The following is a 15,822-nucleotide window of genomic DNA, read 5'->3' as shown; positions in this document are numbered from 1 at the left end:
CACACAGACAGTCATCAAGTAGACCGAAAGAAAGTTCACCAATAGTTGAAATCCTCCAATATATTAATTTTATTTTTTCAAATCATATTTTCTGAGGCTACAGGGAGTGTATTTAAAACATCAGTGCAGTTGATGGCTCAGCAGAATGATTTGAGTGGAGAGCACAGCTGATGTACCAAACCCTTCGTGGGAATTCTGTATTTTGCTGACAGGAGAAAGAAAGAAGATATGTACAAAGGCTGTGGCTTCAGTCTTACTCTGTTTTAATGAGAAAGCTGACTGCTGTGAGTTGGAACGGGAGGAAGACTAACACAAATAAGGCACCACAAGTTTCTCAGCGCAACCAATGCCAAGGCTGAAGCAGATTATGAGAGATGCAACACTTCAGCCAGCACCGTCACTCCAACTGTTCCCGGCTGGCAAATTGAACAATGAAGCGTTTAAACAAAATCTTGAAGAACTTTGAAACTTCAAATTTGACGTGGTTAAAACGTTTACAAAAAAACTATTACTAACATGACCAGCTAACTAAAAGCATTGAACCTTTAGCAAGGAATAGGTGCCATCAACACATCTTGATAGCGCCTAAATGAGTTTGCTCAAAAATGAAAATTCTGGCATCATTTACTCACCCTCATGTCATTCCAAAGCCCATACTATATTCTTATTTTCTGTGAAACACAAAAGGAGAAGTCAGACAGAACGTCCATGCTGTTCTTATGCAAGAAAAGTGAATTGTGACTTATTCCTCAGAACTCCAAAAAACACCATAAACGTGCTCTATAAAACTTGTATACAACAAAGTCTTCTGAAATTACATGATAGTTTCAATGCCCTGCTGAAAAAAAAAGACAGTTTGAACCTAGTTTGGTGGCCTTAGATGGTCTTCCAATCTGACCAGCTTAAAAGTACCGAAGTCTTTAAAACCAGGCTCGTGTTTTGGCTGACCAAGCTGAGAAACCATCTAAGACCACTAAACCAACTGGTTTTAGATGTTTGTTTTATTTCCAGCAGGACTGAAAAAAGACTGAAATCTAGTCTGACAGGCATCTAAATTGAACTGAACAGAGAACATTACATTTAAGACTGAAATCTGACTTTTAATGTAGCACACAAGTCATATGGAATACAAAGAACAACATAAGGGTGAGTAAAAATGTTCATTTTTGGGTAATTATCCCTTTGAAAAAACAATGTTATCAATGTCAATCGAGGTAGAATCGAAGTGGAACGTAGCAGTGCGAAGTCATAAAATTAAACTGCATAATTTGACAGATCAGATTGGTGTCTGTCAGAACTTTTGACAGAGCTTACTGTATCTCCAATAATACTGTCTAATCGGGTTGTATTTACACGTTATTATGCACACAGAGAATATTATAAGGCTGGCTCTTTTCTAGGTCAAAATAGTTAAAGTGCTCAACGTAAGCATTAAAAGAATAGTTCGCCTAAATTGAAAGTTTGGTTACATTTAGTCACCCTTATGTCATTATAACCTTTGGACCCCACTGAATTTCATTGTATGAAAAAAAAAAAAAAAAAAAAAAAAAAAAAAAAAAGTTAAATTCTGTTCCACAGAAGAAAGAAAGTCCTACAGATTTTAAATGACATGAGGGTAAGTAAATGATGACAATTTTTGGGAGGTGAACTATCCCTTTAAAATCTCTCTGAAAATAAAGCCAATATAATTGTTCACTGAACATCAAGCAAAAACAGAAGAGCAGGCCTGAACCCGAACACTTCCATCCGGCCCAGATTTTGTGTATAGCGCCCGCAAGCTTCATTTACCAGAGCGAGAACGAGAAAAGGACAGCATAATACGAAAGCCAAGCCAACGGTTTCTCTCATCAACACTCCAGCTGCATCCGGCTAAGCAATAACAACTCACATCTTGCCAGTTATCAACGCAACTAGACGCTTGTCCTTTTCAACTCCACCTTCTTGAACAAGCTCCCCTAATCCTGCATTTCATTTGATTTCATATAAATCATGATAACGATTTTAAAGGAATCAGAAAACTTTGACCGTACCGTGGTCAAATACAGTACACCACAGTATGGTTAGATTAAGAAGTTCACCTCAAACACAATCCCACGTTAAGAACCGGCACAACTGTACTCAGCCCTATTTACATACGACACTCGTTAAGGCAACATCAACAAACAATATCTGTGTGCGGATTGAAGAAATCATTCACTGTGTGTTCTACAAAAAAAAAAAAAACACCAAAGGATGCAAAATATGAACATCAGAGTGCAAACCCGCAAGTCCACAAAGCGTGTTACAAACACTCAAACTGAAGTTATGTTTCAGGAATCATACAAAGGAGAGTGTATATCTTTATCTGTGAGAGAGGGAACACCGGACCAGAAGTTTACTGCAGCAGGAGGCTGTACAATGCCTGGACTCAGGTCTTAAAAGATCAGGTCATGGGTTTTGTGGAGTGGACACTGGGGAAGAGCTATGGGCTGCCGTTTTCCACAGTGGTTGGTAATAGACCCAGCCTTCACCCTAGAAAAAGACAAAAAAAAAAAAAATTACAAAAAAAAAAAAGAGAAATTAAAAAACATAATACCAAAGATTTTGCAATTAAGTGGGCCAAACCAGAAGTTAGCATTACGATAATTCACCCGATAAAAAGCCAATAGGATTTTTACATACATGTATGTTTTTGATTTACTGCAGAAGATTACTGTAGCTTCTCATTGTGTTGTATGCCAAGACAGTCTTCTCAAATAAACGCAACTGTTTCGAAGCCTAAGTATAATTGGCAGAAGTAAAAAGCCAAATGTAGGTTAAACACACCACGGTCTCATGACTTTAACGTCACCACCACTAAGCTTCCGACGACTCTTTCAATCTTCATTTAAATCTACTAGGTGGGAATTTTGAGTTAGAATAGTTTGCAAGAGCATGATTATAAAAACATTGAGGCTGTAAAAGCGGATGACAGAGTAGATGAGTTCTCCTGATGACCTCTGTAGACCCGTTTTTAGCCTTTTTCAAGACACACAATAACTCAAAAAGAAACACTGATGTACTTGATGTTGTAGAATAAAGTGTGATAATATCTCAAGCTTGCATCAACCTCAGACCTTATTTCAGGCCAAAACACCCTTCAAAAAACCCACTGACTTCAGGAGGATGGAACCAGAAGTTTTAGGACTCCTTCCTGCAGCATTCCATTCAAGTTTCACTTTGACACTCAGAACACAGTGTTGTTTCTTACCCATTTCCAAGTGAAACAGGGCATTAATGGAGACCAAATGTACCATGAAATTTCAAATGTAGCAAAGAGAGGGATGTATTGAAAAGTACAAGAATCGGTCACATTTCACGGACAAATATTAATTTTATTTATAACAACATTATTTGGAAAAAACACAAACAGTGGAAAACAAGCAATCCTTAACAAGAGTTTAACTACAATAACAGTACATCCAATATCAGTACAGTACAATCAATATATGTGAACTATCATATGATTTAAAAAAAATAAGATGCAGAAGTGTTCTTACTTTGTGCTCAAAGTATTTGGTCCTCCATGCTGTCTGTGTCTCTGCGCGATGCCTTTCCTCCTTCCTCTGCCTTTCTTCCAGGAGGCGCTTGTGTTCCGTGGCTTTATCCATATCTCTTTCCTTGAGAGACTCAGTCACATGCTGCCACAATCGCCTGCAGCGAGAAGAGTCGTGGATTAAAGACCGAGGCTTCACACCATATCAACACACTTTCAGTAAATGCTTCTGAATCCACAGACAACAAGACAGCTATGGAGAAATTTGGATTTTCACTTACAGCTCCTCAAAAAAAAGTGTTACATATCCTGACCCTCATTCTGTTCCAAACCCATATAACTTACTTTCTCAGTGCTTCGCAATATCATTTTTTAACTATTCCTTTAAATCACTTGTTTTACTGTTCAGTTTGCTCATTTAAAAGACATGTGACACCATATTGATATCATATCGACATTAACACTGTTTGCTGTAAACAGTAAATCAGTAAACTTATTGGCTGGTGTTACCTGGACTCATAGGGTCCTTGTAGCTCATTGGGCCGTACTCTTTTTCTGGTGACGGGGAGTTTGGTAACGTCTACAACATGTGTGTCCCTGCTGGTATAGGTAAACTCCAGCACGCCGTTCCACTCGCCCTGCACACGGCACACCACGGAGTTGGTGGGGTTGTGTTTGACCTCCGCATTCACTCTGAGGAACAAAGCACAGGTTTTTGTTACAGTCCACTGGCTCAGCTTTCTGATTAAAGTGCTCATATCATAAAGAACCCAAATTAACTTCATCTTTAAAAGTTAAAATAAAATACAAATTCATCCCACCCCATTTATTTTTCCAAATTCATGTTGCTGATTCTAAATCCCTGTTGTACAATTTTTTTTTTTTTGATAATCTGTTTTGGATATACACAAGTGATCCTGTCAGTACCCCTCAACACTCCAAAAAGACCATTTACTGATACTAAAGCTGGCGTCTAGATACTTTTTCAGCCAGTTGCACTTGTCACCTTCATATAGAATACCTGACTATTTCAGTCTGATCTTTACTAGATTGTTTTGTGAACCTGCCACAATGTAATGGAGCAGTGCAAACTACACTGGACCCCACAGCAAACCCACACTGAAGTCTTTAAGGCAAAGCACCAAAAAAAAGCCAGTTTAATTGTAGGAGGCAGAAAAAAGTTGGACATTTTTTCTGCCTTACATTTTTCTCATTGAATATAGTGTTCACTCGCTTTTCTGGACTACACATAATCTGGACACACAATCTACATTTGAAAAGTCTGGGGTCGGAAAGATTTTTTTGTTTATGTAAGAAGTATCTTATGCTCACCAAGGCCGCATTTATTTAATTAAAAATACATTAATAAAATTAATAGTGAAATATTGTTTCACAATATAAAAAAATATTTCCTATTTGAATACATTTCAAAATTGTATTTATTCTTGTGATGTCAAAGCTGAATTTTCAGCATCATTCCTCCAATCTTCAGTGTCACATGATCCCTCAGAAATAATTCTAATATGCTGATTTGACGATTAAGAAACATTTCATATTATTATCAGTTTTGAAAATAGTTGTGGTGCTTAATATTATTGAGGAAACAGTCACTTTTGATTAATCTTTACAGTCACTTTTGATTAATTTAATGCATCCTTTTAATGGTAGTGTATACTAATGAACAGTTCTTCAGGGCTGCTGTATAAATTTACATTGAAAACATTATACTGTCTCACAGAGATGGAAAATGGAGTCATGTAATGTGATCCAGTGGGATCCCGACCTGTGCAGCTTGCCCCCATAGAAAGGCTTTGTCTGGAAGGTAATGACTGCAGAGTAGCCTGTCTTGGCACAGTTGACATTGACCTTTCCTCCCAGTTCCACCCAGGGCACAGTGAGGATAGAGCGGGCGTAAGCAGAGGGCAGACTGAAGGTATATTCCTCACCGTGCTCCAAAAGGTGTAGATTACCTGTGAGCACAGGAATGAACATTTCTAATGATCAACAATGGACATGCGAAAAATGAGTGCAAGGCAAGGGAAACACACCTTCTCCGATCATAGTGACGCCAATGGACATGCCCATGAACTTGCTTTTGGTCCACACATGGGTGTTAACACACATCTGTCTCTCCTGGCATTCTGCATAGAAGCCTGACACAGGTGGATGATGGGAAACTTGCTCAGCCACAAAGCGGACATTGTAGCAGTCTGATGCACACGGGCTCCCTTCTTTTGGGAGTGCTGACGGAGGCGTTGTCGCTTTGGGTACTTTCCAAGAGCAGTGGAAGGTCTCTCCGATGATGGGGTTGTAGGGCTTCTTGGCAATGGCACCTTTGCGACCTTCGTGGAAGGAAGTGAGGTAATACTCCACAAATCGGACCATGCGGTCCATGGGGCTGGAGCCATCGGTGATGGTCACGAAAAGGTCTGGATGGGACATGAAGTCTGCATACATTTCCAACAAGGAGCGCTTCTCCAGAATGAAGGTAGGAAGGACCACCTATAAGCCCATTTAAAACACTGCATTACTTCATAATGAATAAATCGTACACTGCAAAAAAATATATTTATATATTTTCATGAAAGCATAATCAAAACAAGCATCTTAAAACAAAGTTTATTGGAGTATGTTTTACAAGAAAACACTATTTCAGTATTTCTACTTTAAAATTTCATATTCAACGCTTTACTTGCCATTTCTTGGTAATTTTGTGTGAAATGTAATAGCAATTTCTGAGTAAAAACTATTTTTGATTTTTAGTGTGTAACAGATTTAATTCAAAGTGGTATGATTAAAAACTTCCTCTGAGGTTTGAGAAAGACACAAGATGAAATGAGAAGCATTAATGAGATGGAGCTGATATACCCTGGTGAGGTCCATGCCCAGTTTGAGTTGAGAGAGGAGGTGCAGAATGACGCTGCGCTCCTCTTCAACAGCACCCAGATCCTCCTCCTCGGCTGGAGTTGAATCGTCTACCTCCTGTGTGGTATCAATCTCCTCCTGTTCCTGAAACCCAAACCAAACTTCATGATCACATCCTACTTAATCAGTAAAACACTATAATCACAAGCACAGAACTAGCTTCTTTTTTTTTTTTTTTAAGAGCCCTCAAAATCTCTACACCTTTTGACCAAAGACCTTTCCATAACTTTTCAATCATTGCAGGCAACCTTTTTTAGTTTGTTTTACATTTTATAGAGGTAGAGGCTTAATTGTCTAATAAAAAAAGCCAATAGAGAAATATAAAATAACTGCATTTTATTGAACTAAGAATATTTAAATGATTAAAAATCATTTTCGTTAATAGATATAAAACTAAAATAAAATACAAACAGTATATGATAAACTAATAAGGAATGGTTGGCAACTAACAGAAATTAAAAAAAGAATTTAGTGTTGAAGCACTAAAATTACTTGAACTGAAATAAAAATAAATGAATGCTGTGTAGAAATGTAATTAATAAAACTTATGAAAGCACAAAAATCACTAGAATGTTAAAATAAAAAATAAATCAGAAAATATAGTAAAAGCTTTTTAAAGCTAATGGCTGATTAAACTTTTTAGAGCTGAAAAAAAAACAATTATTCACTGTAGACAACGTATAATGACCAGTTCCAGGTTTTAAACTCCAAGGTATTACTACTGTAGGTGTTCCATGAACATCTATGATATTCTGTATCCTAAATATTTTAGTCTTTGCTTCAGTGAAAGTCTCTGATCCATACCATGACATTCATAAATATGATCACTTAAGTAACAGCACACCTGTTTCAATAGGCTGCACACAATATTAGGCATCATTTGTACGTGTGGGACAAGTTACAGTATGTTTTTGTTAGTTTAAAACTCAAACCCTAAGTATGAGTAACAGTAACAGTGCTGTTTGCCTCAGCAAAAATATTATTCAAGAATACTCAGGGGAAAAAAAACTTACAGCATAGTAAACATTTAACACCGCAAACAAGTTTACTTAGGTTAATAGGGACCCCTGTCTACACTCCAATTTTGAGGAAGGCTCAGGACAGGTGTTTGTTTACGTGAAGGTAACTGAAGCAAAGGATTACTCTTGAGATTCACAGCCTGTCTTTTCCAAAACAACAATGTTGTCAGTAATTATCACCGGCATCTGTTATGAATACATCGGTCAATGACTGTGTTGCTGTGTTAACATACAGAGGCCCCAAAACATATTCAGATACTTCAGACAGTCAAAATTATAACAAAATGTAAAACTATTTTTAGTGTTTTTTTTTATTCAAAGCAAATATAGCACACTTTTTAAGCCAAATATTTCACAAAAGCAGGTATTAAAATTATTCAAAATAGATCTTCTATTCAACATGAAGACAAAGCACTCACACGTTTTTTGGAAAATGGATAAAGCTGGAGCGTGTAATTCGCTGTTAAAACACTAATATCTACACTACCATTCAAATGTTTGAAGTCGTCTGTAAGATTTTTGTAAATTTAAAAAACAGAATTCTCTGTTGTTATTTTCAACAAGGCTGCATTTATCTGATCAGACAATACAGTAAAAACTGTAATATTGATAACTATTATTACCAATATTTTGTATTTCAATATATTTCAAATTGTAAATATATCTTCTGAAATATATTCATAATGAATAAATGTAATTAACTCATTATGATTTTTTTCCTGTGATGGCTAGGCTGAATTTCCAGCACTCATTACTCCAGCCTTCAGTGTCACATGATCCTTCAGAAATCATTCTAATATTCTGAAGCATTTCTTCTTCTTATCCTCAATGTTGAAAACATTTGTGCTTGATTAGGATTGCTTGATTAATTGAATTAACTGAATAACAATAGTTTTTTAAAAATAATTTTTTGGTAACAAAGTAAAAGTCTTTTTTGTCACTTTTGTACATTGATCTCCATGAAAAGTGTCAAGTGTAAACACTGTGTCTCTGTGGTGCTATAAAAACACTGATGTTTGCTTAAGCATCCCGATCAGCCTGCTACTTCTGTAACAACACCGGCTCAATCAATGGCGTAAGATCAGGGCGAGAATTTTTTGTGGCCTGACCGAGCTTTACTGATTACACTACTAGGACACTTGTTTGAACTTAAAAAGAACTGACTTGGAACCAGATGTTTAGAATATACTGTAATCACAAGTGCTGTTAGTTCTGAGAAAAGCATCATTTGTTTGCAGAGGCCACGTGATTTGATATTTTATCTAATGCAACAACACTGATAAATACTTAAGGGGAGACTTGATTATTCAAATACTTCAAGACATTTAGTCATTATAAATATGTCTAAACTAAGACAAGCTCAGATCCTCAGAAATTAATTTTCCACACTTTATTTGGACAACCACTTAAGTGATCAAGACCCACACTTTTTGACCAATGACTTTTCAAGTCATGCGTAATCATTCAATAAGGACTTTTAAAGATATTCAAAATTTAAACACATTTGCACAATAATTGACTTATACCACAGTTAGCAAGAATGATAAAGCAAATCTTACCCCAGCGATATCACAGGAGTCCATTTCTAAAGGTTCCAGAACGGTTCCCTCTGTTGTGCCATCATCTTTGGTGATGCTGGGTAGCGTCCCTCCATTCTTCAGGATGTCTGGAAGTTTTGGCTCCAGCCACTCGAGTGCAGGGCCTACAGGGCACACAAAACCTGGCTCAGGGGTGTTCATATCACCGGCCCACCAGCACAATGCCCACAAGCCAACAGCAGCCTCTTAACGCCACAGGAATTCTGGGTGTTTAGCGCTCTGACAACTGACACAGAGCTCTGAGTGGAAACCTGAGCCCAGGGTCTCACCATCTGCACGGAGCCCTGCCCATTGTTGACTTGTTTGCTTATTGGCACGGAGACTAATCTGGTGGTTTTTGTTTTGTTCCAGTCATTAGGAAGTTCTGAAAGTTCACAAGGTGGCTCACTACTTTTTACAGTAGAAATACAGGTGATCCTGGAACTGTGGGATGTTTACATCTTGTTTCTTTCAAGTCAGAGAGTACTAAAATATGTATGCTTCATGACTGGGTAGCATTAAAGTTGCTTGACAGCTAGAAGGCTTCAGTTTTGCAAAACTCCAAGGGTTTTTGGGCCAGAAGAGTCCCCAAACATGCAAATCTGACAGGAAACAACTTCATCCGAGAATTGACGACGGTATGGTAACACAATTTGGTAAGTCTGTCAACCGACGCGCTTGAGTGACGCCAGCAGAGCTCTGGTTACCTGCAGAAGTCTATCAGTGGTGGATACAGTTCCTCATTAATTATAAAACAATATTCCACTCCCTGAGCAAGGCTCTAGGTCATAAATTCTACAAGCACACACATGACCTGAGATTATTAGATTTGTGACCACAAACGCTTGTGGTTTTTCTATAATATTAAATGGAAAATTAACTACTATTTTTCTTTTCAGCTATTGGTTATCTGGGTACACCCAGACACTGTGACGTGAGCAGAAGGGCTTGTGGCATTGTGTATTTTGATCGTATTGCACTGACCTGGATTAAACACAAGGATCAGGGAGTCGCAGTGAATATGTGATTTAAGGTATTCAATAAATCTCTGATAGCGGATTTGCAGTAAGAGAGTATGTGTGGTTCTCTAAAAGTCTCTACATTATTAATCTTTGGATTGCATTTCGGCAGCCAATAGACGAGTGTTACACAAATTCTACACTATGATGGTATTCAACAAAAAGGGAAGGCTGTACTTGCTCCATTTTTAAGTTAAATCATGACATGGCCTTTGTACTTCTAAACAGTTGAAGCTAAAAGATGAATGCATTTAAATACATGATTAGCACCAGACTATTATATCAGTGAGGGCTGCGTATCCCAAAAGCACCGAAAACCTATGGCGCCTATGATCAACTTACAAAGTTTTTGGGGAATGCAGACCTAGACAATTAATCAGTGAATATTTAAGTGATAACTGTACACGACTGGCCGATAAAAATGGGTAAAATCTACCAACAGCACTGCAAAGTGAAATTACACATTTTCTGTACAGTTTTAATTGTTACGTCCCACGTATTTGTTTAATTCCCTGTCTACACAAGATGTATGTGGTCCACTTATTTATTTGGTGCAATGTGGTTGTACTTAGTTTTTTTTTTTTGTTTTGCATTGTGTTTTGTACTCCCTCTCTGTTTTTTTCCCTCTCTGTTATCCCTTCAGACAGGTATAAGCGTCAGCTGTGCCTAATTAAAACCAAGCTCTGGGGGTGACCTGATTGGTTGATGAGACGGGAGCTGGTGGATAAAGCTGAGGTGGAAAGCCAGGAAGTGGAGAGTCCTTCCTCCTGCCCCAGCATATGATTGTTGAGCCTGTGTGTGTTGGTTGACTGTTGTGATGGCCTAAAACCTGGGTTTGTGTTACTAAGCAGTTTTGTTGTTAAGCAATCTAACCTGACTCTGTTGAACTATATTATCCAAGTTTCTATGTCTGTACTTAATTTTGGAAGCCATAGAGAGGTGGATGCCACTTTCTTTTGCTAATGTGTTTTCTCCTGTTTTTGGTCAGATAGGGAGTGAGATAAAGTTATGCTGTTTATTTGCTTTTTCTTTATTCAGGTAAGCTAGTTTGATCCTCCCCCATTTAAACTTATTTTGTTTGTTGTTTTGGCCTGGTCCCCTCTTGAAGGTTCTTGCTTCCTCTTTCATGTAGAGTCAATAAAAAGAAGTCAATTATTATATCTCAAACCTGTGTGGTGATTGCTGGCTGGGATGACCTCCACTAAAAGCCTTGTTACATTTCTTTTCCCAGACGGGGAAGAAATGTAACATAATTGTTAGTAATAAATTGTGCTATATCAGCATTATATCAGCCACCCTGCTCTCTAGACAGTGATATCAGCCAATAAAAAAAAAAAAAAACATATCATACCCATGTTTACACATCAACAATGCTTATTTGGTATTCAGAAACTTGGCAGAATCCAGTCATGGAAAAGCAAATACAGTAATAATATATACAGTAATATTATTCCTAAACGCCAAAAAAACATTGATAAGTGTAAATATGGGAAATTGTGTAAATCCTTGTGCCGTTTCTGATTGTATGCAGCACCAGTAGCTCTGCACATCTTTCCAAATCACCTAATATTTAAAACAAGCACCTGCAGTCATAATTTAGGCTTTACAAAGGTATTTGTTATTGAAGGATGGGAGAGTTGCACTACAATGGAAAAGTCCTGCATCTTGTGAGTGAAGGTTTTGTCACATTCACAGTTGCTCAGCAACATTTTGCATCATTTCAGCAGGAATCACACGATTAGGAGTTTTACATGGGGGCAAAAAAGTTCCCCATGCTGATTTCGCTCTCATTCAATTTGGTCAAGAGAATTTGCTGAGTCGACCAACAGAAAGCTCCTTGACTTGAAATAGACTTCTGTGTGAGCAGTGCTTAATGCATTACTATCTTTTTTCACTGAAATTTCATTAATGTAACTGCGCCTCCAGTGTACTAAAGCACAACATCTGATTTCAAATGTGAAGATGATGTTTACATAAAGTCTTAAAAGTACAGCAAAAAAAAATGAATAATTCTAAGGATCAGGGAGAGAGTGGACAATGGTCATGTAAAGCTTAATTGTTACTAACCTAGCCTAAGCAGAGCTTAATGTTTAAATATATAAATATAGGATATGGCCACTCTAAAAACAAAAACGTTGCCGATTTTATGCTAAAATCTTGTCAAGAAAAGCAGAGAGGAATACGAAAAGAGACTCAAGCTGTATGACACATAGGAGCAGCACCAATCAATAATTTCTGTGATGGAAGCTGTGCTTATAAATAACCCTCTTACTGTCTTTTACTGGAAGAGAAATGCATTCACTTAACAACTAAGCACTGCAGTAGCATGAGACAAAGCATAAAGTAAAGTCAGGTCTAGTAGAGCCAGAAAAAGGGAAAACTGCATAGCATTAAGAACCTCATTTCACATTTTTTAAAACGTTTAAAAAATATATATATATATTTTTTAGCTTTTCTATTATCCATTATACACTGGGCATGCACACAAGTAATGCAAATGTGACATAAAATGAAGAGATGTAAACACATCTACTGTTACAGTCAACATAATGAAGAAAACCACAAGGATCAACACACAGATTAAAAATAAAAAAAACACTCACCACCGAGAGGAACTTTCTGCCGAGCCACTTGTTGGAGCTGCAGGATATGCAGGCAGTCGCTGAGGCAGGTCATGGTGGCCAAAGAAGTAGCTTTCAGCAGCAGCAAGTCTTGGTCCAAGGGAGAGGGACACTGGGAGGAGGGCAGACCCTCAATACTCTGGATCAGGTTTCTGTGCTGGCCCTGCGCCTGGCTCATCATCTGAAGAAAGAGTATTTGTTGGTTAATGAGCATCCTACACCTCAAAAGTTCAGATAAGATAACTTATGAAGTTACAAACAGACTATACAATTGGGCCTCTAAAAGCATCACTCAGTCTCACCTCTCTGGCCTCCAGCAAGTGATCAGGCAGCAGCGACTTCCTGCTGGAGTAAAGAGATGAGCCACGCTGCAGTTGGGACAGGCCCATGAGGGCGTTTGAGTTCTGGTTGATCCTGTGTTGAGATCCTGGAGAGCTGCCACTGCCTTGAGAAGCCATGGAGAGACTGCGAGTCTGGAGAGGTGGGTTTGTCTGTGGGATTATGGATAAATGCTGAAAAAATTAGATCACCCAGAAATTACAAGTTCATCATCATTTCGCTCCAAATCTGTATTTTCAAGGAACACTAAACCAGAGTTTTAAAAAAAGAAATGCTAGAAAGCTAGTGATGATTTTGACACCAAAACTCCAAGAAGGACAAATAAATGTAAGCATTATGATTTGTGGGCTATAATCAAAGTCTTCTGATGTTTTGAGAAACAGACCCAAAATATACTGCAAGTCATTATTCATTGATTATCTTTCCTTGAGCTGCATCTCATTCACTCATATACAGTAAAGTCAAATAAGTCACATCAAATAAGTTTGTTTTTTAACACATTACAGTTTCTTTGCTCAAATGTATCAGTTTTGAATGATATGATGGTGAAAAAATTATGACAGAATTTTAAACTCCGAAATAACTATTTTTGGGACATTGTAATTTAACAGATTGTCTGTCTGTTCCTGTAACTTAAATCACTGAGCAGTACAGTGGTGTTAACTGTATTACTGGTGTCTGGATGTAAGTCTCACTTTGCCCATCGCCTCTGTGTGGTGCTGTGCACAGATCTGCAGTCGGCTGACCCAGTGCTGTCGCTCCTTTGCATCTGAGGCTGAAGTTACACAAACAGGTAATAAATATAAATGATAATATTTGGATAATATTAGCTCAGATCAGACAAGTGAAACATGTTAGTATAAGCTGCATTTTTACAAAAAAAAACAACTTGCGGTGTGATTAAGAGAGCAGAAGTGAAACCATCTAGCAAAGGTTGAAAGAGATCATGTGACAACCTCTAAGTTTGTATTGCTCTCCGCTGATGGCATTGACAGTGAAAGTGTGTGAATCCTCATCACTGGGGGAAATCACCGCACCGGCTAATGGCAGCGAACCCCTGGGCTTCTGATTTCTTGACTGCTCATTCACAAAATATTCCAGCAGCCCTGCCTCATTGTTGAGCACAAAATATCTATAATTGAAACATAATTTAAGAGTTCATTAAATAGTTTAACTATTGCATTTTACCTGCAGAATTCTAAATATTCCCCCCAAATCAGCACAGATTTCATTTGGGCCGTTCATATTAAATAGAGCCTCACCGATACTGCCATCCTGTCACAAGATTGGTGTACTTCATCAAATACCCATCCACCTTTTCCATCAGATCACTTCAAAAAGAAAACATCATGTTGTTAAACAACTAGACTTTCATACATTACATAAAAGATCATATCACCAAATTGTATAATATGCACAAAGACCATTCACAGACAGGATGCTGGGATAGATCCATAATCTCCATACAACTGTGGTCAATCGTGTTTATGTATAATGAAAGTGAAAGGAGACTGAGGCTGTTATTCTGCCAAACATTTCATTTTGTGATGCATGAAAATCATACAGGAATAATATCAAGAGTGACATGTGTTTAAGTCCAGTTTACTCCGGAAATGGAATATTGTACAAGCTCCCCTCGTATAAGAAAAGTAGAATTTGCTAGCCTATTTGACCTGGCTCACAAGTAAACACTGTTTGTTTGTAAAGGAGCTGCTTGTGTGAAGTAACTCACCTGTACTGCCAGGGTTTGGAGCCTGTCCTACAGGAACTCTGTGAGCCGCCGTGATGCTCCAGCACGGCTTCAGTCTGCATGATCTACAACACAGCTATCACTTCACCTGCCGCACTAAACACCGACCAGCCGGTTTCATAAAGCGGACCTCAAGACTTCAATGACCGCTGCTTTAATCATCGCACTAGTGTAATGCTCTGAATTACAGAGGCACTGGCATGTTTATGTCTCACGCAGCCATGACACACCGTGAAGTCATTGGCGACCCGCATCATGTGACAGGAAGTGGAATAAAAACACAAATAAACCGCACAAACGGGATAATTTGATTATACTTAATCTATTCATAGCATATTGATTATATCAGTATAGATGACTAGAATTATTTTTTTTAGTGTTTAATGTTATTTTACATCCGAACCGCCACATAATCCACCTTTCAAATTAAAAGTCCTCGCGCTAGATCAGCTCTCATTCTGATTGGCCAGATGCAATGACACCACCCTAGTGACGTTCAAAGTCAAATTAGGGTGAAATATTATGTCGATTATTATATAATTTATATTAAAATTACAAATAACTAAATATTGATAACTTATTTTTATTGTCAGCAATGCTAAAACAAATACTTAAAAAAAAGATAATTCATGTTTCTTATAAGTTATGAAGAATGTATACAGTAACATTTCTGTACTTTTTAATAATTATTTTAATTTATTGGATTTTACCACATTCAAACATTGATTTAAAAGGTAAAGTAAAAAACATTTATTTGTCAATTCATTTTATTGGGAAAATAAACGACTGTTAACAATGAAATAGTCTCAACAGGACTCTTTTAATTGTGTATCATTAAAACAGACCACTAATGTACCATATACAATACAAAACATGGAGAAAACATAATGAGAGATTATGTGGTAGATTTTTAGTTCTGCATAGACTTGTCTTTGGTCTTACAACAGTCTCATGACTTGGCATTTTCGATTTCTGAATTTCTGTTGATCCTCATACTGGCTGTAGGTTGTTATTCTCTTCTATAGTCATTTATATGCATTTTTACTTTGTAGAATCCA

The 15,822-nt window shown here is 37.5% G+C and overlaps 1 protein-coding gene across 1 annotated transcript; it reads right to left on the bottom strand.

Annotated features, from left to right (window-relative positions):
- Positions 1–47: 47 nt before the first annotated feature.
- LOC306877401 (oxysterol-binding protein-related protein 11-like) lies at positions 48–15,023 on the bottom strand. Its single transcript, XM_079429171.1, has 13 exons — positions 14,747–15,023; positions 14,277–14,345; positions 13,971–14,146; positions 13,710–13,789; positions 12,978–13,166; positions 12,658–12,856; positions 9,018–9,160; positions 6,383–6,523; positions 5,563–6,016; positions 5,298–5,484; positions 4,025–4,207; positions 3,519–3,672; positions 48–2,511 (listed from the first exon to the last, which is right to left on the bottom strand). The coding sequence occupies exons 1-13, from the start codon at positions 14,824–14,826 to the stop codon at positions 2,428–2,430; spliced, it is 2,139 nt and encodes a 712-aa protein (XP_079285297.1). The 5' UTR covers positions 14,827–15,023; the 3' UTR covers positions 48–2,427.
- Between the last annotated feature and the right edge of the window lie 799 nt (positions 15,024–15,822).

This window comes from Barbus barbus, assembly GCF_936440315.1.
Source record: "Barbus barbus genome assembly, chromosome: 11".
Lineage (NCBI taxonomy): Eukaryota > Metazoa > Chordata > Actinopteri > Cypriniformes > Cyprinidae > Barbus > Barbus barbus.
The sequence above is the reverse complement of the archived record's forward strand: the minus strand, read 5'-3'. Positions and strand labels throughout refer to the sequence as shown.